This window comes from Colletotrichum truncatum (genome assembly GCF_014235925.2).
Source record: "Colletotrichum truncatum strain CMES1059 chromosome Unknown Contig_0001, whole genome shotgun sequence".
NCBI classification, from domain to species: Eukaryota; Fungi; Ascomycota; class Sordariomycetes; order Glomerellales; family Glomerellaceae; genus Colletotrichum; species Colletotrichum truncatum.
In genome coordinates this window covers 10,301,999-10,326,057 of record NW_027222398.1, presented here as the reverse complement: position 1 = coordinate 10,326,057, position 24,059 = coordinate 10,301,999, and the positions used below count along the sequence as shown (strand labels likewise).

General features: G+C 53.7%; 5 protein-coding genes across 5 annotated transcripts; 1 reads left to right on the top strand and 4 right to left on the bottom strand.

Moving 5' to 3' along the window:
* Positions 1–337: 337 nt before the first annotated feature.
* CTRU02_202897 (transcriptional regulator medusa-like protein) lies at positions 338–2,795 on the bottom strand (the record flags this gene model as incomplete). Its single annotated transcript, XM_036731225.1, has 3 exons — positions 338–2,301; positions 2,429–2,615; positions 2,751–2,795. The coding sequence occupies 3 exons, from the start codon at positions 2,793–2,795 to the stop codon at positions 338–340; spliced, it is 2,196 nt and encodes a 731-aa protein (XP_036577094.1).
* Positions 2,796–3,835: 1,040 nt separating this feature from the next.
* Positions 3,836–4,129, bottom strand: CTRU02_202896 (uncharacterized protein; the record flags this gene model as incomplete). The annotated part of the gene is made up of 1 exon (XM_036731224.1): positions 3,836–4,129. One exon carries the CDS (start codon positions 4,127–4,129, stop codon positions 3,836–3,838), a length of 294 nt encoding a protein of 97 aa, XP_036577093.1.
* Positions 4,130–11,893: 7,764 nt separating this feature from the next.
* On the top strand, positions 11,894–12,205 carry CTRU02_202895 (uncharacterized protein; the record flags this gene model as incomplete). Its single annotated transcript, XM_070204105.1, has 1 exon — positions 11,894–12,205. The coding sequence occupies one exon, from the start codon at positions 11,894–11,896 to the stop codon at positions 12,203–12,205; it is 312 nt and encodes a 103-aa protein (XP_070062687.1).
* Positions 12,206–19,415: 7,210 nt separating this feature from the next.
* On the bottom strand, positions 19,416–21,099 carry CTRU02_202894 (alpha-galactosidase; the record flags this gene model as incomplete). The annotated part of the gene is made up of 4 exons (XM_036731223.2): positions 19,416–20,348; positions 20,396–20,607; positions 20,668–20,944; positions 21,001–21,099. 4 exons carry the CDS (start codon positions 21,097–21,099, stop codon positions 19,416–19,418), a joined length of 1,521 nt encoding a protein of 506 aa, XP_036577092.2.
* Positions 21,100–21,794: 695 nt separating this feature from the next.
* Positions 21,795–23,709, bottom strand: CTRU02_202893 (ZnF3; the record flags this gene model as incomplete). Its single annotated transcript, XM_070204104.1, has 4 exons — positions 21,795–22,735; positions 22,805–23,070; positions 23,165–23,587; positions 23,678–23,709. The coding sequence occupies 4 exons, from the start codon at positions 23,707–23,709 to the stop codon at positions 21,795–21,797; spliced, it is 1,662 nt and encodes a 553-aa protein (XP_070062686.1).
* Between the last annotated feature and the right edge of the window lie 350 nt (positions 23,710–24,059).

Genomic DNA, 24,059 nt, shown 5'->3' with positions numbered 1-24,059 from the left:
TCAGGCCATGCCATCCAAGGAGCCAAGGGGCCCTCCCCAATCAAGTTAACGACCTGCAACCTCTCAACAACGCCATCTCTTCAGGGCCCGCTGCTCGTAGTGTCTTCCTTCAGCACCATCTTCCTCTTGTCCCCATGCCTCGTCCACGCGGTTGCTTTCAGTATGCCACACCCTAGTAATGGTAGTGACTCACTTTAAACAGCCTGACAGCGCTCCTCGAACGGTTCATCACGCTTGTGCCTCACCAGACTCGAAGCAAGTCACCCCTCTTCTCCGGCTTCTCGCTCACCTGGCCCACTACCATACGCTCCCATTCCAGCCCGAGGGCCTCGCGGCTTCAGGCCCGCTGCGCCCCGTCCCCATAACCGCCACCACCGTAGACTTGATGGCTGGGGGCGTGGTGCGCAGTCATGGACTGATACTGCTCGGCATATGTTGAAGGAGCATGCATCGCTGGGATGGTAGGGTCCCATCGTCCGGGCGCTGGTGGAGGTGTATGTTGGTTTCCAATCGGTGTTTGCAGGCCGCTGCCATATGAACCTGTCGTCATCGATCGACTATCATATCCTGTCACAGCTGGAAGTGGTGCGGCCAGACGGAGCCCAGATTGTCGTGGGGACACTGCTGTAAGCGCAGGCGAGAGAGTTCGCGGGGGGCCTGTTGAGTACGCAGGCCAGCTGTGTGTGCTGCCCGAAATAGACCGCGGAGAAGTCAATGCATCCTGGTGCACCTGGGGTGGGACGCCGTAGGCGCTGACATGATCTGAAGCCACCGTAGGGGCAGGAGGCGTCGGCAGAGGGGGGTATGCGCTGACAGGCGTAGGAGTCAGTAAGTGAGTAGCCGGAAGTGTAGACGAAGGGCTGGCGCTGTATTTTCCAATGATCTTCTTCAGGGCTGATTCCAAGATCTTCCACGGGAACACCTTGACGTCTTTCTCAATGTTTCTTGGTTTGGGGTTCGGGAAAGCCATGATGATCTTGAAAAATTCTTCCGAGTCTGCCTTGGCCTTGCTCACTGTCAAGGGCCGGAAGCCTTCCAGGTTGCGTCGGATGCGGTTCTTCTCCTCGACGGTAAATCTAGCTGGAGCAACAACCAACTGTTCGAGGAGATAGATGGTATCTACCGACGTGACGTAGCACTCGTTCTTTTCCGCCCACCAGATGCAGCTGATGCAAATGCTATTAGGCGGCCGTTCGTTGACATTGACCGCTCGGAATGATGCTGTAAGTGTGGAACCAGATTGCTTCTTGTTGAACATGACGATGCGTCTCCGGTTAGACCACTCCTCGGGTGACCAGTCCACAGCCATGCTATCAAGTTTTCCCATGATCTTCAAGACGGCCTTGTTGGAATAAGAGCCCCATTGGCTATATCCCGAACCCTGGCCCCCTCCTGGGGAGCTGGGAATCGAGCTCGTGCGTACAAGCTGGGGAGTGGAGGCCGTCGGCATCGGCAGAGAGGTCAAGCTTGGGCGTGATATCTGCGTATGTGTAATGGGCGGGCCGGGATTTCTACCACCGTACGTCTGCCAGCCTGCCATCGGTGGTCGCAACGGCGGCGGCACAGCACGTGGATAATGCTGGTCCGTAAAGGAATTGGTTCGGTAAGCGCTTAGCATGTTGTTATTATCTTGCGAAAAGTTACTTCCATATGGGGTTTGTGTCGGTTGCTGCGGAGCAGTTGCGAAGTCGTAGGTATTTGTACTGGTCTCATTGCCCAGGTGAGTGCTTGCTGACCTGGGGGACTGATGTTGTTGCTCAGGTGACTTGGATACCTTCCTCGTGATGTCGTCCGAGCTAGCACCTGGGCCTCCCAAAGGTGCTCCGTGATATACAAACTGGCCCGCCGCCATCCTCGAGACTTCTTCTCCATTCTCCGTCTCAATCAGCAGCGACACTGGCACGTTCTCGTTGGGGCAGCTGGTGACCTCGAATGGCGGTGCATCCGCCGAGACAGTCAACATGCCGTTGCTGTCCTGAGGGTCTTTAATGGGCTCTGCTGGAACCTTGTTTGCTCCGAAAATGAGGAAGAAGAACGGTGCCATCGTGAGGAGATCATATGCCGATGACACTTTTACCAGGACTTTTGTGCCCACGATGCCAGAGCTTGGTTGACACGATACCACTGACAAGCCAACATTGCCAACAGACATGTACGGCCCAACCGCACTATTGGCCGCGAAAGCCTCCTGGTTCAGCTGAGCAGCGGTGAGTTGAGCTGCGCCGCCATGCTGAGCGGGATAGGTCGGCGCGCCATACTGTTGATAGGCGGCATCCTGATACCCGCGGGTCGAATCATACCCTGGGACAGCCATATCATATTAGCGAGCCGAAATAATCATCGACACCTGGTCCCGAGCAAACGATGCCCTGCCTGTTCGGTGGACTCTCGCCGATAACAGACACACACAGGTCTAGATGGAACATACCGTGGATTGGGCCCGGCTGGTGCTTCCCGTAATGGGACATGGGGAGGAGACCACCTGACGGGGAATCACCCCGAAGGTCTCCGTTTGCCCTCGCAACCGCCTCTTCGTACTTGAGAGTCACCGTCTCGGGTGAGTCGAGGCCTTCCTCACCGATGATGATTGGCCTCTGAGGATGAAAGTCTGGCTGCTGTCGGTGAGGAACAAGCTGTCAGCCTGAAAGAGCTTCTTGGACCAGTGACACGGGGAGAGTATTGTTGCGTACAAGCAGCAACAGCGTCTCGGGAGTGGCTCGACTCAGCTCTCTGATGATGGGTTGACTCACCTCGAAATGCTTGTAGGAAGCACACTCAAACTTCGCAGCAGACATTCAAGCTGTTGAGAAGGGTGCACTTGGGAAAGGATGTCTGGCCTGGTGTCGGGAAAATGCAAACCACTGTTTCGGGAGCGGTGTTGCAATGACAGGAAGAAACTACGGCCTTGTGGGACCGTCGGGGGACAAAAGGGGGAAAGGGAGAGATATGTCTTGAGATTGCTGTGATTAGATTGAAGTCCAGTCTTGTTTACCAAATCCAGGCCAAGTGCGAAGGAAGGGAGGATCCCTAATAGAGGCGGATCAGTCTCAGTAGATTCTTCCGCCAGAAATGGTTTGAGACACCGTACTCAGATATGTGGATGGCGTTTCCGAGCTGGCAAGAGGCGCTAGGAAACTGCGAGGTAGATCGACTGGCCTGATTCTTGCCGGGGGGTGTTGATACAACTGGAATCAAGGACTTGAAGCGTCGACGTGGCTAATATTGCCAGGCCAGGAAAGATAAACGACGCGGAAATGGTAGCAGAGTAGATGGCCTGGAAATGGCTGAAAAGAATATCCAGAGGCGGCAATCTTTAACCAAGACCAAAGCCTTTGAATGGTGGGCGTTGCGCGAAATAGACTTAGACCGATGTACCTGTCATTGGTCGCTGGGGCGCTGGCAAACCGAAATCTGAAATCGACTTTCGGGAAGACCCAAAGATTCCAACGCGACGGTTACCAACTGAAAGGTGCTCGCGCCAGGACTGGTTTCTTTGGAATGCACGTCAGCCGGTGAACCAAATACTGAGTGTAGGTGCTGCTTGACAGGAACTCCTGGTCAGGCGGGAGAGAGCATCGCGACCATCTCGGCTGCCTGCTGTCGTTCGTGGTCCTGCGGCTGGTGCAGGTAGAGGAAGGGGATCACGTACTCAACCGTTGGGACCAGGGTGCTTTTTGAGAAAGGGACCCAATCACGGCTCGTGGTTTTTGGCAAACAGACTGCCGTGGTTCGTGATGCCGAAGGTGTGGAGCTGGAACGTGCTTCGTTGGTTCTTTCTGCAGAGTGAAGGTGAACTTGTTCGCAAGACTAACAGGCGGGAGTTAGAAACAGGCCCTCAATGGTAACAAGCCCAAAGGTCTCGCGGAGCCTTTGCACTTCGTCTGGCATGAAAGGAGGCGAACTTGCGAAGCCTACTAAAGCCGACAGAGGTGTGGTGCGCCGGGATGCTTTGATGAGCAAAACAGAGAACAGGCCCAGTGATGTGGAGGATGATAGAAAGAGAAGAAGAGATGGGAGGCGAGAGGGAGAAACGCGGACTCAGAAAGTCAGACTGTGTCGCTGATTTTGTTGCGGGGGTGAAGTAGGTAGATGAGGAATGTTGATGAGGCACGGGGAAGTGGTGTTGCATTTCTTGGAGAGGCCGACTAGTAGGTAGTCAGGCAGTGAGCACTGTCTCCTTGCAGGCTCAGGTACATGTTATGAGCGTGAAGCAGGAAGCAGGACGACGACGACGAGTCTGTGGCGACACAAAGGTCCGGCCGGGGAGATCCACACGGAAGGAACAGGGACCTTGCGAGGATGGATATTGCTTTTTCTCTGCTTGCCGCACTAACAGAAAGCTCACGCACCAATAGCTTCGTCTTGGGGATCCCGGCGGCCCTCCCTTACAGTAGTACCCCTCGTCGTTTCTTTTTGAGGAGGACTCTGTTTTTTTTCTGCCCTGGCAAGTGCAGGTAGTCTCGGGTCGCGGGTGACTTTTGGTGGTGGTGGTGGTGGTGGTGGTGGGGGATGAGGAAGAGGCGTCCAAGCAAGGCTCTGAGGCCGGGTGACATTTGTGGGGATGAGGGGAGGTGAGGAAGAGAGGGATGGAGGGAGGGAGGGGGGTATGATGAGTACAGAATATACGGGCCACAGCACTGAGAGAAAGGATATGCAGTAGGAGGTGTAGAGAGAAGAGACTGACAGTCCGTCAGGGATGCGGGCGCCGTTGAGATGCGAGATTCCAAGTGTCTTATGAGCTGCAAGGTTCCATTGATCTGAAGAGAAAGGGTGGGGGGACGGGAGTCAGTCGTTCATTGGGGGTGTGTTGCGTGTGTATGTGTGGCTGTATCCGTAGGCAGTGATGGATGGGGGCCACCTTAGCTGGCAGAAAAGCAGTACGTGATTTGGAAATGCCTGGGCGAGAGGCAAAGGAGACTGAGTGGGCAAGGGAACAGGGCTGTTGTCACCGTGTTCATGTGTACCTTTGGCATACTAGTCGGACACGGCAAAGGAGCTTGGCCATTCTGTATCCTTCATGGGCAAGACATGGGGTGTTCGTTCTAGGAGGCAAGACAAGCAAATAAGGAGGCCCTCCATGCAAGGAGACGGAACGAGAAGAACTGGCCGTACTTGCCAGGGAAGAAGGCAACGGCCGACAGCTAGAAGCACCTGGCAATGACAAATGATGGGGACCATAGAAACCCCGGGACGAGAATTAGGTATTCGAGAAGAGGGCAGGGGAGGGGGAGAAAAAAAAGAGAGGAAGGGCGAGAATGAGGAGAGGAAAAAGGAATGTTGAATTGCACTTACTCAAGATCGGCCGTGATGAGCGGTGCAGTGCAGGCAGAGCAGAAAAAAGCACTACCGGGGCAATACTTGCTGCGTTGGGTACGTACACTTCAGAATGTAACAAAAGTACGGATACACCCACTGAATACAGCCGGTGCAAGATTGCCGTGTAAGTCGGTAGGCTGAGGGGTGGAAGGAGGGCATGCGGCCCTTGCTTGTTGCTGCTTGGCACCTCAACTGGCCTGACGCGGTGGGAGGGCTTAAGCTTGAGCTTGAGAGTAAGAGTGAGGGCTAGAGAGAGCGAGGAAGCAAAAAGGGAGAGGGTGTGTATAGAACCACGAAACAGGCGTGCCCCCAATGACGATAGAGGAGCTGTAAGCGTCGACTTTCTGCGAACCATGGATTAGAGTGATTGGCCATAGCTCTGGTAACAAGCTGCGGCGAGCCCAATGAGCAGACGGGTTGGGATGAACAACAGGAATGGAAATGGCTGTGGCATGTGGCCAGGATTTGATGGGACCGGGGGCCGTCTAACGGCAGGGAGGGAGCGGCAGTAGCCTGTGCAATCGGGACTCAAGCGGCACGCTCCAGTGTCACTGGATCTGGCTTGGATACTACCGACCGGCTGAACCCTTGCATGCGTCCGCCTGCCCTCTCCCCCCTCCCCAAAGCCTTGCACCAGACCAACCTGTCAACCGATGTACATGTGTCCATGTATTGGAGCAAGCGGCCAATCACGGCAGAGATATGCTGGGTTATCACACAGGTAGACAATTCTCCTTGTGCTTGTCCCAATTCATAATGGAGGATGAAAGCGTGAATAGGGATTGGGGGGAAAACGCGTAGAGAAATGGGAAGATGACTATTACAGGGTACAGAAAAGGTAAGGCCAACGCAGCAAAAGAGCCAGAGCAGGGCACCCAAGGCATGCAATGTAAGGTGCCAGAAGGAGGAAATGGGTACCCCTGGATATGGGGACAGGTGGGAAAGCAGGTCTAGTAAAAAAGAGGAGACCGGGAGATCCGCACCAAGGGAGGCGTCCCAAGCTATGGTGCGTTGCGGGAAGTAAAGATGAGACGTACATCTGATCCAGCCACTGATGCCCAGAGAGGGGACGTAGAAGCTAGTCTCTTACGTTTGTATCGCGATGGTCTTTTTTTTACGTCTTTTTAAGGCCTTTTTTGTTTCGCAGTGCCCGTCTTTCTCGCAGCTCTAGTGTTGAAAAAGACGAATAAGATTGACTAGAATGTCAAATTGCCGCAAATCAAGAAGCCAGCACCCGGCGGCAGGGGTCAGAGAGTATTGGGTTCGTTCGGCGTCGTCCACGGCCGAAATGAAAGCCGATGAAGACTTCCAAGCCCAAAATCCTGTACAATGCAAGCAGAAGATGAAATTCGTCGGGCCTACTAATCCAATCAGTTGTCGGAGTCGCCTCGGCTACTTGGGTTACCGGGGCGTATCTGCCAAATGACGATCTCTGATGCTGGTGTGGAGTGGGCGCAAATTATCCCGACGGGAAGAGGGCCTGTCAATATGTTAATACGCCAGGGCTACTGCACTGCATCCGACTCTGCTTATTTCTTTCTATCTTCTTGTGCCTGCTTTGGGTCACGATCAGCAAAGCCAAATGCGATGGGATACTGGGCGCACAGACCTGCAACACGAGAAGGATACAAGGGGGGAAGGGGGGAAAAAACAGACTGGAATCAATAGAGAGAAGCCAAGAAGGAACTGGCGCCGTTACTCCCAGGGTCCTCTGCTTTCTCTCTCTCTCTCTCTATCTGTCTGGTGTCTCTGCACGCTTGCGTGTTTCTGTTTGTTTCTGTTTCTGTTCAAGGTTTAGAATCGGAGCTTTCTTAGGCCCTGGTCTCGCTGGCTTGCCTGACCCCCGTCTTATTCGGTTGGTTTTCTCTTGAGATGCCCTGTCAGCACCAATTGGTCAGCCCAAAATGTTAATAGTGCAGGTGAGGCACTCGGTCCTGGGGACGATCAGTGGATTCATCCTCCCGCTGGAGAATAGCGCGACTGCAACCTCGGCGGTGGGTGAGAGCGTCGTTGGGTCAAGTCATTGATTTGACATAGCCATGGCGGCAGATTGCGACTCCAGGCACTACGGGACAGAATAGACAGAAACTGCATAGCTGCACCTTCGGTCCTGTCACCAGTCAACTCGCTCAAGCGTCCTCCCTCGTGCTTGTAAAGCCAAGGCCTAAGCCGGCTTTCCTCTGCCCTCAGTGGTCTGTTGACTCTCGTTCGGTGACCCCCCTTGCAGTCGGCTGGATGAGGCAAAGCACCTGCACACAGGGCGGGATGATCGACGGGTAGCAAGCCAGACGGCGACGCCTGTTGGACGGCCAAAATAAAGCTTGGCATCTTTCCTGACCCAAGAAAAATTGAATGAGATCGAATCCTCGTCAAATTCTTTCCGAGCAGCCCCCCTGGCGCAGCTGAATGACACAACCCTGAAGAGCAAAGATGCATAGGGGCCCGTGTTTGGGTTCGGCCGTGGCGTCGCCGAGGCAAGGCAAGGCAAGCAAAGCTTACCCAATACCCACGTCGAGAGTGCAATGTCGCCGACACCGATATTGTACAAGGCTCGTTGTGAAGCTTAGGCTACAACTGCGTTATTGCGTATATCGTGCACGGCATGGGGAGGCTTGTTGCCTCGAGGTGCTACTTGCATGCCACGCCGCAACCGAAGCATGTTTTTTTTTGCCAGGGCAATCTCCACAAGGATAGACGACGCGCACCAGGGCCGTACGGCTGCCAAATTATCGTTGTTTGCGCGCCTTGATGAACACATGCCCGCAGGATTCAGGCTCGCATAGGGGAACGTGGAAGGGTGTCCTAAAAAAAAAAAAAAAAGAGAGAGTTCAAGGCTTACGGATTCGGCAAAGCCTGGCGTTTTCGCGCTGTCTCTTGCGGGAATAGGCGGGCTTGTTTCTGTCTGCCGCTGTGTGTCAATTTCGCATCTCTCCGTAGTGTCCGTGTCTCGCTGTCATGTCAGGCACGGACGTACTGTTCGTCGTTTTGCTCCCGTTGGATGAGTCTTCTCTACGTCAAGTCTAGTGAACTGGCGTCGGCTGGTTCCTAGTGGGTGCCGGGGAGAGGCACCAAGCAGTGAGACTTATGTCTGAGCTAGATGCACAGTATTTGAGTTTGATGGCTATAGCTTGGATGTGGGTGAATTGTGATGCCGGCGGCATACGTACACTGAGATACGACGTGTCGATGGCGACAACGACGGGGGCGCTCCCGAACGACTTAGGTCAATCAAAGAAGTGGTGAGAAGGTGGTTGACGGATTTCAACAAGAGTCAAAATTCACAATAGCTAACGACTAGTCCCGGAGGAAGAGTTTTAGCGCGTGAACGGGCAACGGATGGCTCAACGTCGTCGACGATACCCGGGGAACGGTTGCGGTCTTATATTCAACGTGGGCGGTTTGGGAATGGTCGAAGGCTGTTTTGCCACGAAGGTCGCACGGTTGACTTGGGCCAACATGGCATTGATTCAGTTGTGCTCTTCTCGAAAACGTTTGTGTAGCCATTGATGCGAGTACAAACAAGTACCGATGTGAATTGGCTATGGTAGGTAGAATGGAGCAACAAGGTACCGTCATCTTCCTCCCAAGCCATCTATCTGTGCCTCATACTGGGGGGGAAAGCCAATCAGGACTGCATCGCGTTGCACTCATTTATTCAGAAACTTGCCCCAGCCGCCCATTCTTGAAGATGCCAGGTGACTGTTGAAATAGAGTGACTTGGGCGGGGAAGTGAAGACAGTTTGGTCTTGACGAGCAATGCATCAATGACTCTCCGAGGCACAGATCATGGAGCGTTCCTCGAGGCCGGCGACGAAATACGTGCGCGAGTTTGCAAGCGTGCGTACGCGATTGTGGCGGCAGACGGCGGGCGGGACAAGATTCAACATGGGGAAAGTCCAAAGTGACCACAGTGTACAGGGTTAGAAACACGCCCTCAAGAGGCGTAGGTTAGCTGCTATTGGCAGGATGACGAGTATGCTGGCGATGGTGACCATCTGTAAGGCGGGGAATGTGCATCGAGGCATGGGGCGGCTGGTAGGCAGAGAGACGTGAATGAGGTATCCGTTACAAGCTCGATTTTGAACCCATCCACCAGTCATTAAGCCAACGGCAGGGCCGTCCGAGTGGTTCTCACATGGCAGTGGAGGCCAATGGCACCAGAGCCCTTCAGCCCTAGCCGGAGAAGATAGGTCTAAGTCCTGTATCTTGCTATGCGAAGACCTACTACTACGGGCTTGCGGTAGGCAAAGTAGGATAGCATATGGGAGCAACGCGCCATGCCTAGTTGGTGAGCCTGCGTACGGCTGAAGACGGTCTGTATCGCCACATGTCATCAACGTCCTCGCATTTCGGACAGGCCAGGCTTTGACTGAAATAGTGAGCGCGAGGGGTCAAGGGAGACAGCGAGGGAGGACACGGAGGGTGCCCACGGAGACGAAGAGGTAGACCGAGTGGCGGTGATTAGAGTGTGTTCAATTGGGTGCTTGTGTCCCCCACGCATGCCCAGATATGCATACTGAGTAGGGCCAGCAATCGTTCGGACGCTCCTCGATTTTCGGCGGTCGTAGAAGCTGTTGCTAGGGTGGCCTCTGCAAGTAGACAAGTGTACGAGGAGGGGAGGATGCTCTGTCTGTCAAGCCAATGGGATGGATGGCACACCTGTCAGTTCTCAACCAGGTTCAGCCCTCAGCAGGATTGCCCCAAGCAAGTAACGTACACGGTACTGGCAGGTCGATCGACAGCTAGAGGAGTGCGACAGGGACGGCCCTTGCTGCGGATCAACCAGATGGGCTGGGTACCCCAGGCGATGGATTGGTGTGCCCAGGCTGCTAGTGGGAGGCAGGGCAGTAAAAGCATCAAAATGACCAGAACGAATCGAGCGATGCTAGTGGAGGATGATACGGCCGTGACGAGGTGACGGAACGGACGCAATTGCGGGACGACACAACAAGAGGAGAGCACCTGGCGGTGAGGTCGAGAATTCCGTGTGGCTGCGTTGTCCCAAGGCAACGAACCTGAGGCGGTAATGTGTGTGTGTGTGTGTGTGTGTGAATTTTATTTATTTTTGAATTTTTGGTCACTCCACTAACAAAATACCAAAATACTTCCTTCATTTTTCGGTGGGTAGGGGCGGCCCAGGCAGCGCCGCCTTCCAGCGCCTCTTCCTGGTCCCAACAATAGAGTGGACGGGAAGGCGCTCAGGGCAAGCACTGGCAGGCGCTATGGCTCTTTCCCTGTCAGGCTGAGGCCGCCGCATCCCATCCTCGACTTATCCAAAGGTAGGTAGGTAGGTAAGGATGTAGCTACGGGTAGGCACACCTTGGGAGTTCGGGGGGGCTTCCTTCCAGCACAGACCAAAGCTGTCAAGCTCTTAACATCAAACGGTAAGGTGCGTGCGTACGGGGCGGGAAGGAGATTTAATGGTACTAGCTTTGCTAGCCTAGTACAGAGACTAGAAACCAGGGAAGGTGCCACCTGCGAAAGCATAGTTGTACCGTGCTAGACATCAGGCGAGTTTCAGTGGACATGAGCTCACAGCAACTGCTGTAGGCGCGCTAAGCTGCTGATGGTGGCAGCTGTCCGGATGATAATGGCGATATGGGGGGCGCACTGGGAGTAATCAAAGAAAAAAGATACTTTACCCAGGTACATGCTGTACTATAAGGCGATTGCTGGACTATGGTACGAGTACGTCCTGGCGTGCGTTCTCGAGCCACTCCTCCTTCCTCGACCTTGTTTTTGCACTTCCCTTACTTGCCCTGCCCCTATAGTGGAAGAAGGTGTTACTGCTGAGGCAGGTTGAGAAGTCAACGACCCTCTTAGTCCAGTCCTCTCCCTTCCTTTGCTGACCTTGGTCGTTTTCCACATTTCATGTTTATTCTTAATTTCAAGCATAGAAAATCATGGTTTGGATTTGAATTTCCATCTCTACATCCCGTTTGTCCCACCCTCCTTTTCTACTTACTATGTATGTCTGCAGGCCCTAAGCAACTTCAAGTCAAAAAGGTACATCGACCTCAGAGAGAGAGAGAAGGATGTGAGAGTGTGATTGGGAAGGCTCTCACTGCCACCGCTCATCGCCATCTGATGACTTCTTTCGCTAATGCTTTCTTCTTCTTACGATGTACATTTAGTCTCTTTCTGCAGGTCCCACGCAGCAGGGTTTCCCCTGACATTTCCGCCTTGACCATCAGCACAATGCTAGTCCCCATACTCCGTAATCCTCTCGACTAACTACTCGCCTCAACCTGCATCCTACCTTACTACGATGTGAGCCAATCCTCCAAGCCTCGTCATGGTATCAAGGTACCCCCTCCCTTTTTTATGCCTATTCCCATGTCTCTTGTCATCCCACCTCTGCCTGCAGGCAGCCCACACTTAACGTGAAGGTGGACTCTGGGATCGAGGGAGGAAACTGTGCACTCTCTACACGTACAGCCAGTCCGCCGTTTCAATCATTGCTCACATTGCCTTTGCTGCAGCGCCCACGGCTAAACTTGCACATCTGTACATCCTGTCCGTACGGCTAACGCACCCAACTGCCTTGGACCAAGGCCTTCACCGGCTGTCATGGAGGATGGGGGGGTTCCTCATCTTTGCAACCATCGAGCCAAGTCGCCGGCGCTGTCACGGTGGTGTACTTCTACCGCATGCGTACACACCGACATCTCGAACCCAGCACTACCGGCACTTCACTTTTCATCCGATTCTTGTGTTCACATCCGTTGCCTTACTGAGGCGCCCTGTCGGCCGACCGCTCAAAGCGACAATGACGGATCCCGCACTTCTATTACGGCCGTATCACGTCAACGCTCCAGGCACAACCACCGCCGCCAAAAGCCGCATCGAGCTCGCCCGTATGGATACTCGGGAACGGACACCGTTTTAGCGCTCATCCGTTCTCGTTCCCCTTCCTCTCTCTCACTCTTGACAAGGATTATTGTCACTTCCCGCTTCCTGTTTCGATGGATGCGGGGCCTTGCTGTTTGAGTTGAGACGTCCGCTCGCTTGTTTGTCTCTCGCCCTGGCGTTCTACCATGGTCCTGGAAAGCGTGGGAATCCCGGCAATTTCGCCAGCCACAAATCAAACCAACGTTAGCTTTCGCTTCGTGCCGTCTTACCACCTCACTTTGGTCCTACTCTGTCACTCCTGCCCAGCTCTACTTTTTACACAATATCAGCTACTTGAAAAAAAAAAAAAAAAATCCATCTTACCTTGCGGCCGCCGCCTTAACTGCTCAATCCGAGTCTGAACGCTTGTCGTTCCATCAAGTCCCAGATTCAGACAGTACCCTGTCATTTGACGAGTTCCATCTCTCTGCAAATCATCTCGGCAAGGGAAAGGGGAGAGAAAAGGACTCGGTCCAGAGTATCCTATACTTCCCGTGCCTGGCCTTGCCTCATCAGGGCCCGCATCTTGCAGATTCACTGCCGAGTACGGAGTACCATCCGAATTGTCATGTTTTGCATCTGCGAGACATTCCTCATCTGGCCCACTTTGTAGCGGGAAGCCCAGGACCATGGGCTCAGGTCCCAAAAAAATCCAACCACTCCAGGTAGCTTCTCGCTGTTGTTGATGCGTCTTCCAGGCTTGCTGTGCTACTAGACTGTTGGTTGCACAGTCGCAACGACCACAACGGCATATCGCTGGCGACTTTGCTGTTGGACAGGGGCGTCTTGTGGTGCCTTCGGGCTTCGACCGCCATGGGAACTGTTGCACAAAAGCGTCTTACACCAAAGTTGGAGGCTTCAGTATTACCTACGAGTGTATCGCTTTCACATCGTACCATGAATTCGACACTACTGGTAGATACTCTTACTTGGCATGCACCCGTTTCCTTCTAGGTCATTCGATGAGGATTGATCTTCACACCTTCAGTCACCACAAGAAGAAGAAAAGAAAAAAAAAGATTCGCAGTGGGGGCGCCTGAAGCGGTGATGGAAGCAAAGGCTGTTTTACTCCAAGACCTCTGTTGACTTCAATTCCTTGTTCTAGTTTCTACAACATGGTCTGATGTTAAACGGCCTAGAACTTATGCTAGCATACCATCAGCTTCTTGCAGAATGGATCTTACAAGAGCCTGAAAAAGTAAGGTTCCAAGCATTAAGCCTATCTCTACCGATCACCTCTGTATCTCTAACCACTAGCATGACCCAAGGTATCTTGCAAAGCTGATTATAGTCATCAGGAAATGACAGGCAGGATATTTGACCTCGTCTGATTGACGACGCCCTTTTTTTGGTCGCATTTTGTCATTTCCTAGCAGGTGGCAAACCTCAAGGACTGTGGACCTCGCCCATAACAAGTGGCGTACAGTTATGTTTCCCAGCTGGTGCCCCCAAGCTTGTAACCATCCTTTTCACCATCGGAAAAAGGCAAGAGTACTGATGTCGGGTACAGCAGTCTCACTTACCAAGATCATGCACGTCAATAATGCCCTGGAGACAGATCTCGCACCTCTTTTTCCAGGCCTCTCATCTAGCCTAATGTCTGCCGTTAAAAGCTGCTGTGCGACCCATTCGTCTGGTCGGCGACGTACACATAACATCAGTAGTTCTTGAAACGCTTCCTCATAAACTTCGGGTTGGGGATATAGTCGAGTAGCCAAGGCTATAAAGCTAGGCATGCAGGCCTGGGTGTTACAGCCGTATCGCTTGACAGATTATTCTTGCCCCTGCCAGCTTGCACTTAGTTATTGTCAGCCGCACCTTCAGCTTGGGCTGGCTTTGTTGTGCTGCAGCTTGATCTACTTGTCCGGCCTTCCCTACAGTCGGATAATTGCTGCCGCGGTGGGCTTGCTCTCGCTAACCTGCTCCATTTACGGGTCTTGCGCCTATTACGGTTGCATTGACCACAGCCTCGGTCTTGGGGCTTTGTCTAGGGCCTCGCCCCAGAGATGAGTTGTGGTCACTTCCTTGCCCTATCCTGCCTGCTGCGAAGATCCTGCTGCAGGAGGCGTGGTCAAGCTGCTCTATCACCGACACCATATTGCGTGCACCATTGGCGAATGAGAGAAGCTAACATGCACAGAACGTGTCACTGAACAGATCTACCACTCTTCTCTCAATTGATTACCACCCTCAAAGTTGCAACTGCAACTATTTCGGTGCTTCAAAGTCTAGGTCAGAGACTCATGCACGTTCGGCAAGAGATGTTATACCGCGAGCACTTGAGCTGGGTTTGTGTGACTTTGCTATGAAGACGCAACCAATCAATTGCTTGTCCGCAACCCAGTCCTCTGGGTTCTGTCCCCGTGGATCGAAGACAAGAGGCACAGAAGACTTGTTTTGAACCGTTTTTGCCTGTTCGCTGGAACAATTCTGGGGGAGTCGGGTTGATACTTGCACCGCTGCCCGTGCATGAGGCGCTTATTGCCGAAGCTTTCCGCAGATGTTAAGAACAGGACTGCGCCATTCCCAATCTGTGAAGGCTGGTGGTGAGTTTCTTGGAATACCCGATTCTGTACGTTCCCGCTCTCTGAGTGTGCCTCTCAACTCGAACAGCACTACTGGCTTATGTCCCTAGCAAGAGAGCGCATGTATCTGCCCCTTGTCGTTTCGGTTCTGGGGTTCACGCTAGAGGGCGAACAAGATAGGCGTATTACAGCACCGTAAATCGCCAATGCAGAGATCAGGACCCATGGAGCATACAAAACTGGGCTCATATCAGTCCGCAAAATGTCAAGTTTGCCAGTCGTAGTAATGTGATACCCTTGATATTTCGGTCTATACGCAAGCACTCCTCCTCTTCAAGACGGTGAGCGTCTCGTGTTGTACGATTCCGACAGGATTATAGAGAGCGCCATGTCCTTGGGAAGACAGTCTGGTGTGGAAATGGCACCCATCGCACATGACGGCTCTGTAGCAGTCCTGCGGGCAGCCGTCGGTATACCTCATCTTGGTTTCTACCACGATCCTGCAGCAAGGCGTGTGCGATCAATCAGCGGCAAGAAGAAAGCACACAGAAAGAGGCAACCAGAGATTACCCAAGCTCCAGTGTACCATTACACTGTACCTCGTCCTCGGTCATACCAAAGGGCAAATAGGTGACACGGATAACCTTTCTTTACCCGGCATGACCATGCCCGGGGCTCTGGGTTCGCCCCTGTATGGGTGGGCAAGCTGACAAGAGAAAGCTTCCAAATACTTACTACTGAGGAAAGTATGGAGTTGTTGGGATGAGAAAAAGAAAGCAGGGCGTTTCGTGGCGCCAAATGGTGCTTGGTCTGATCGGCCTGCAAGAGGCTGATCCGAGGTGGAGAGGCCCTGGTCTGTTGTGTCAGGAGTTTCGAAATTTGGGGGTGAGCTACGAGGTCACAACCTCTTGCCAGAACCATATCGTGCGCAAAAACAGCCTTCTCAATGAAACTTGGACCGACATGAAATCCAAGGATCTCTTCTACTACTAAGCGATTAAGTCGCACCACCAAAGCGCCAATTGACATGAGCAGGGGTGCCCTCCCACGGCTTCTCGCATCATGAAAATGGTATAGCATAGAGCCTTGGACGCAGTGAGCCACTGTGCGACGGATTTGCGATATCTTGAGCAACCGAGGCTCGGCCTGCCGTGACCCCAGATCTTTCAGGATCCCGGCCACTTCTGGTCGCATATCCGGTCCGGTCAAGAACCCAGCGACTTGGCTGGCCCGTACGAGATGCTAGTCAAATTTCGACCGGCGGTCTTTTTCCTCTTTCAAGCAGCCGCGTCAGTTGTTGGGCTCAATCACATTGCTAAAGCCTGCCGTTCTACTGTCTGATTTGCAAACCACAAGAAAAGAGAGAAATTATGAGAGCCCCGGATGAGCAGACGCCCTGTCCAAGGATTTAGTAACACGTTCTGTTTCGTCCAGTCAATACCCATGCACCATCTGTATGTATGCCCTGCGGATTTACCCGCGGCGGCTCGCGACGCTCTGCATGTTTGTTTATTGCACGCTCTCCTTCACGGTCTTTCGGACGAACGACGGCATGACGCCGACCCCGTCGGTGGGTGGTTCGGTTGCTTCTTGTCGGGACTGGTCAGCGATCAGTGATCGACTGCAAGCATTACCTTGCTGCCCACCACATCCGATCGGCCTTGGGCAGCGAGAACCAGGGTGCTGGGGAGAAAATCTCCCGTCTACCACCTCACCGTCGCACTCGAGGTGGATGGCTATCAGTCTCTGAGGCGAGAGCCCACCGAGAGTGACCCCCTCTCTTACGGCATGCATGCATGCTCCCGTACACCGACAAGGACGATGGCAGAGACCGGTGGGAAGCTGCATGATCTTAAGCGTGAATACTCATCAGATGATGCAAGTCCTTTGAACATGCGGTCCTTGCTTGTCGCGCTCTTCCTCTTCGCTGCCCAGGGACGTCCTCGCCTACCCATGGTCGGAAACCTAACCCTCCGATCCATGCGCTCCAGTGAGGAGGTATGGGCCAGCCCGCTTCCTCAACAATACAGATGGATCTGCGACATATGCTTTGGGGCGATCATAACTCCTCCAGTAACTACAAGGCTTCGGTCTGGATAGCTAGGGACCAACCCCCCAAGTGCTTCCCCGCGCTTCAGAGCCCCAAAGTGAGAATGAGGCGCAGACGGGGTTCAGTAGCAACCTGCTTACGGGGATGGATGGTTATGACACCGAACGGCCATGTCAAGGTTGGTCTACATGACGCTTCTTCCTTCGACGCGTCTGACAAAACAAAACCCAAAAGCAGCCTTGTAATCTGATGCAGGATTTTGGCGGTTTCCTCCCAGATGATACACAGGCTTGGGCGCGCGGGGGGGGGGGGGGGCGCGGCGCTCTGCACAACAATCCCAAATGAGCGGCTGCAGTGGTGCATTTTCTGCCCCCCAGAAGTATACGAGACTGACATCACTGTGCGGTCTGCCACTTAATCCCAAACCACACGAACTTTCGAAGCTAACCAACATGATGCCTCGCGTCTGTTACTGAGCATACGAGGTGCCACTGGCCCCTTCCCCCAAAGGGTCCCACAGCGGTGACTTTCATGGTTCGAAGAATAGCGAGGGTTGCTGTGGCTCAGTGGAGAGAGAGAGAGCAGCAGCACGGCGTTATGCTACCCAATTTCTCGGCCAGACATGCCATCCCATGCAGGTCTCGATCAGAGTCAGTCTCGCTCTCCAGAATCCTCTATTGGTCCAGCCCCTTCTCGTGGCCAAGCCCCGAGGGATTGAGGCGTCTGCCGTGCACTTGCATCGATCTAACCCTGTTTCTTCTCTCTCTTTCCCTCTCTCTCTCTCTTTCTCACTCACACACACACACAGACACACACCTTTCTATCTATGTTGTTTTTTCATAGATCCACTCGCAGATGACCCTGGTCTAGGCTCAAATCTCAGACATACCTCGAGGTGTGGGAATTAGAAAGACCGGGGGAGGGGGGGCGTATTATGAGTGTATGGCCACGAACGCTCGGTCAATCTTACTTGATACCTCTAGGAGATGTGTTGAACGCACGAAAGAAAAATCTGGTTGATGAAGCAATTCCGGGGATATCAGCGTACAGACAACAAAATTTGATCATTTCGTAGAGCAAAACAAGAGCTGCATGAAAGGGCGCCCGTCGTGGTGACATGTAATCAAGTTTTTTTGGCGAGAGTCTACGTCCATCGGCGTCACAGGATTCGACGACGATGCGGTCTCGGTACGTTGTCACTTTCTGTCGTGACACGAAGGCGAACCCCCTTTTTTTTTTTATTTTTTTCGAAGCCACCGAACCATTCTAGTCGCGAAAGAAAGAAAGAATAAAAAACATGCTACAACGGGGCAAAACGTTTCTTCATTTTGGGGGGGGGGGGGGGAGGAGAAGGGACATCTGACTTAGGGATACGCTCGCGCCTCGACGCCGATCGGATAACCCCGTCTCTACCTGACGTTGAGTCGGTCGACGTCTGTGGCTCAGACATTCGGCCACCGACGGGCGTCGTCTTCCGGTCGGAACATGGGGTCCTCCTCCGGCCTTATTCAGTTTGGAGATGAGTGTTTTTTTTTTTTATCAAACCCAGAAGTGTGACGAGCCACGGATGGGGGCGGGCTTCCAGGGGCGCTTTGCGGATCGAGACATGGCATGCTTGAAATAGGCGAGCTCGGATGCCCGGCACACACCCAAAAAGGGGGCCCAATTTGTACCACGACGAGATGCTGAAGTTGGGTTTCTGTATCGCAAATTGTTCTGGGGGGGGTGGGGTTGTTGGTGAAGGTAGGTCCCCCTTGTAGATCATGATATCTTTCCAACAGTCGTAATCGGCCCTCTTTCGACTTTCAAAACTGACGGCTGGGATCGAGGAGGGCCACTGGTACGCCCCCCGGGCGTGATGATCGAGATCATGCTACGAGGGCGGGCGTGTTCCGGTTCATGAGACGACGGGGGGGTTATCGCGTCTTCCGCGGTCAAGTAATTTCGTAGCGAATAAAGCCCGTGAGGCTTTGAGGCTTGGGGTGGGCAACTTTGTGTGGGTGTTTGCGTGTTGTGGTTCACGATACTCATGATTCGCTGCCGCCGTGTCATGGCATCTGACTGAGTCTGTTTCCCGGGTGCCTGGGCTTAGCTCCCCGTGTTTTTGCCACCTATCGAAGTGTTGGCGTGTGGTCATGTTCAACAAATGGTTTTGCTCTACGTAATTGGGATGTTGATTAGATGATTTTTGGCCGGACTTAGGATTGTAGAGGTTTGGAAGAGGTAATGGCTGTGGAAAGGTCGATTATTGACGAGTTGAAGGGTCTAATTCTATGCTATATTATTACATTAGAATGTTGATATAGGTATTGAGTATCAACGACGAATGGAAATAGAAGAAAACATTTACCATCTTCTATTCAGTACCAGTATGACTTGGCCTACGTTTCCTGTTCATCACTTCTCATATGATAGAGACTTCTTAACTCTATTTCACACGCATTCTAGATAAACCTGCCAGGTTGTGAAAATCCCAGCAGCCGAATACACCGTCCTCGTCTAAACCATCAAGCTCATGACCATCGTGACAATCTATGTTTTCCCAGAAGGCTCACTAAACCAGCCTGTCCCGACGTATCGTAGTATAGCAAATTCCAAAACAGTCTATCTTTTAACACAAAGTCATGGATTGATCAGAGCTCGTCCTTGATCGCCCTGTTCGTGCGGTCGTGGCTCTTGGCCTTGAAACCATCACCAGGCTGTGCGATTCTTCTAAGGCGGAACACCTTGGCCGCGTGACTGGGCACAGTAGCGGTCAACATGCCCTTAGGCTCGATGACACCAATCTTCTTTCCAAACAGCCTAGGGTCCTCCTTCTCGAGGCCGACGGCGTAGGGGATCTCGGTCGAGTTGTACCAATTCGCGTCCCTGAAGATTTGGATTCTGGCCTCGTGGCTCTCGGCCTTGAACAGAGCCTCGGCCGTCTCCGTGGGCATACGGTCCGCCCACAGATCGTGAACAGCCCACTTGCACTTCACCTGCGGCGCCGAACCACCGGGGCCGTCGGCAACAAAGATCTCGGAAAGCGAAGACTTCATCTCCAACTCCGCGCCAGCAGCGTTGAGGAAGATGACGACCTGGTCGCCGTTCTCCAGGCGTCCACTCCAAACCTGCGCCTCGGCGACGCCGAACTCGTCAGGGACGAGGTCACCGCCGACGTCCCGACGGACTCTCAGAGCACTTCTTCCGTGAGGGTCCTGGCTGATGGCGATGATGGCAGGGTTGTTCACGATGCTGAGCGCTTCGGCAGGCATGTCGCGCAAATCGTTGCCCAGCATCAGCGGCGACTTGAGGGCGGCCCAGAGGGCGAAGTGAGCCTTGTACTCCTCGTCGGTCATGCCGCCCTGGCCGACCTCAAGCATATCGAGGTCGTTCCAGCCGCCGGGGATGCTCTTGTCTGCAAAGGCGGCAACGCGGTTGAGGATGAAGAGCACAGAGCAGTGCGTTCCGGGAGCGATGCAGAAAGGGTCCGCGGCCGTGTTGCAGCTGCAGAGGTCATCGGGACGGGTGAAGGAGTCGTAGATGTCGCCAGACATGCGCCAGGCGTTGGAGATGGACATTCCCCACTGAATTTCGTTAGTCAGAGATTTTCCAAGAGGAGGAAGCAGCTCACCGTGTGGACGTAGTCTTCACCCCAGTTGCAGAGGTTGAGGGCGATAGGCCGGCCCGTGGCGTTCAGCGCATCCGCCATGACCTTGAATCTGTTGAAGGAGATCTCGGGAGTGCCCATACGGCCCATGTGGTAGCAGTTGTCGTACTTGAGAAAGTCGACACCCCAGGACGCGAAGCTCTCGGCGTCGTCCTTCTCGTGATCGAGAGAACCAGCTTGCAAATAGTTAGCAAAGGAGTCTGATGTGAAAGTGAGCTTTCAGGTGCCAAACTCACCAAATCTCGCGCATGTCATTTCGCCGGCGGTAGAGTACATGCCGTACTTCATCCCCAGACCGTGGATATGGTCAGAGACGTGGTTCAAGCCGTTGGGGAACTTGTCAAGGTTCGGCTGGAGCTTTCCCTGGGCATCACGCCCATTCTCATCTTGCCAGCAGTCGTCCAAGACGACGTGGTTGTATCCCAAGTCACGCAGACCCAGGCTAACGATACGCTCCGATGTGCTGAGGAGAAGGTGCTCAGACACGTCGCACGCGAAAGCGTTCCAGTTGTTCTGCATACAGGGTCAGCTTGAGATGCTCATCTCCGAGGAATTCATCAGTAGCATACCCATCCCATGGGAGGCGTGTCAGCCAGCCCGTTGTTGAGAGCGGCAACACGTCCCGCGGAGGCCAATACGGCCGCAATACCCAGCGATTTGTACGGCATTTCAGCAATTCTTTTTTTGTTTGATCAGAGAAACGGCGATGAACTCTGCCCTTCCCTTTGCTTGAAGAACAGTCTCGGACTCAGTCGGGTTTCCGTTCTTATACCGACCAGACGGTCAGAAAAAAAGTGGCATCGCGGATCCGTTCAGCCCCGCCATCGTGTGTGCTTCAACAACGTGTTTTGCCCTTCTTCGACTTACATGATGCCTGCCGGGCCGCCAAGAGAGGGGCACGGAGGGGCCAACTGGTCGGCGAGGTCGTACAACCGGAGGGTCCCCGTGTGACAGGGGGCGGAGAACTCGAACAAGTTTCCCGCCCCCTTCTCCGCACAAACCAACTCGAGTCATGTGTCAGATCCGCAGGCCATCGGCCTGAGCATTGCATCTGTGGAGGGCAAATCATCAGATGGGAATAGCTGCAAGTGCTGCCAAGAGGCACCCCGCTGCTTGCTCTGCGGTCACTGGCTCATGTGAAAATTTGCTGTGCTCACCGGCGTATTTTTCGGAAAATGGAGTCACTTTTGCCAAAACCCATGTCACGAATATGAGCCGCTTCAATGCGGGAAACATGTGATGACCACAGGAAATTCTTTTCAAACCAACTACCCTGAGAGTTCTCGACTCTGTGACGTCTCCATCAACGGGCCAAGAGCCCAGAATCAGCTCCCCAGCTTCACCACACAATCCACCCCCTCCTTCACCTCCCCTCCATTGTCCACAACGACTCCATCTCAGCTTCGTCCCCGCGCCGGCCAGCTCCGACTTCTTTTTCCTCCATAGGCTCCGCAAATTCCACCAAAAAACGGAGCATCCATCGGTCCAGAACGAAGCTGGTGTCGATGCTAGTGCGTGCCGTTTCGTGGAATGCTCGAAGACGGCTGATGGCCCGGTCGACCGTCGGCCAGTAGCAACGCAGTTGTAAGAGCAATTCGTAGTTCCTTTCGAGCCGCCGGCGAGCCACGCTGATGTCTGCCTCGTCGCCGCTGAACAAGAGCGTGTGGATTTGCACCGTCGATGCAATGACAAGCACGTGGGCTGTCATTGTGTATCGGACGTCGGCACCGGCAGCAGTCTGCGCGCGGTAGACCATATCGCAAAGCCGGGCCGCATGATCCTTGCATTTTCTCGCGTACGAGTCGCGACGCGCGACAGATGCCGACGCCGTCGGGTTGATAGCCGTCGTGGCCGCTCCGCCATATAGGAACTGGTAGTAGAGCAGCTGTCCAAAATGATAATAACCCAAGTACACCGCAGCAAATGTCCTGCCCAGGCCCCTGGATGCGAACCAAGCAAAGTTTTCAGGCGTATCTCTCATGTTATCCGGCAGCGCCGCGAGCCAACCTTCCATTCGAGCACTCAACGTCTCGACGCCTTGCTCCAGGGAATCCCAGTCTGGGTTCTCCGCAACGCACTGTTGGTTGAAGTCGTTCACGTCTAGTAGGATTCTATTCAGCCTCACCATCTGCGACAGATGCTGGGAGCTCTGAGTGGATAAAGGTGCTGCAGGGACGCTGCGGCTCATGGACAGGAAGGGGAGGTCGTCCATCGGCAGGGGAATGTCGCATCTTGCTGGCAGTAACTTTGGCAGCTTGACTGCAGTGGATGACCAGACGTCGATCATGCAGAGTGACCACCAAACTGGAGACCTGTCAGTTTAACCTCTGCGTGCCTTGCAGATGAACTTGGCATCGAGCGGGTTTGTCTTACCCCGGATATTGATCTCGCGTTCCAGTAGACTGGTTGCTGGTCGGCCAGGGAGGTCTAGCAGCTGCGCCATGCGGCATGCTACGCCATAGTAGATGTTTTCCGTCTCTCCGTCCCCGTTGGCTGTTGCTGCGGCTCCTATCAACACACACAGTTGGATAGTGTCTAAAGACACATCGCGGAGGTTCAAGGATCTCTCGGCTGCTTCTAAGTAGCTATGTGCTCTATCCCGAGGATCAACGTCCGCGAAAACGGGATCAGTCGAGAACCTGAAAGGCTATCAGAATCACCTCATTCACCTCATCAACATCCAGGGCGACAGTCGACCCCATGGCCTTGCTAATGCATGCTTGAGAGACGCACCTTGCAGCCAAGGCACAGATGCCATACAGGATCCCGTGAGACACCTGGTCGGCGATTGCATCCTCGATAAAACTGGGCCGATGGAAGAGGGAGTGGAACTGGTCATGGATGTAGTCAAAGTAGAGTCTCACCAGCTCCAACCGGACGGGCAGACTAGGCAGTGTGGCATGCGGAGTGGTCTCACATCGGGAGCACCAACCACTGGCGTGAGATCTGGGCGACGCACTCGCGTGTCCCTGATTCTGAAGCGGTCGCTGATTCTGGTGCAGCCGCTCTTGTTCCTCTTGATGCTGTCTACGCTGGTTTTCTCTTTGCTCGTAGTACCCGCCTTGCGGAGGTTTCTGTACGCATTTGATTCCTCTTTCGGTGCAGGAGATGCAGTCGACGAGGCCCTCCCTGGTCTGGCACTTGCGCCGACGAGCTCTGCGAGAATGTGTCAGGTAACTCTAGTTTGACTCGTAACGTCATTAAAAAAAAAAAAAAAAAAGACAAAAAGGGGAACCGAATATGTACCGACATGCAGCACAAGCCGAGGGTTTCCGCATGCCGCGGAGCTGGTCTCGGAGTGAAGGCCGCTTTGATTCGTTAAACAGCAGTAAGGAATGCTGAACAGATGGGGGGTGTTGGATAATGACAGCAGCAAAGAAGCAGGGCAAGAAGACCACTTTCTCTCCCACGTTGTATTTCACCACGCAGTGCTTACCAGGCCCAGCTGTCATGACCAGGGACCTCCCTGCCGGTTGTCTATGCTCGATCGGGAGTTAGCGGCGGGATATCGGTGGAAAACTCTGTTAACCCCGGCTCCGAACTATGGATCGTGTTGCCCACGATCGTCCGACGAATGATGGCATCTCGTTGTTCCCCCAAAAGTCTCGACCGGCCATCGACATCCTAG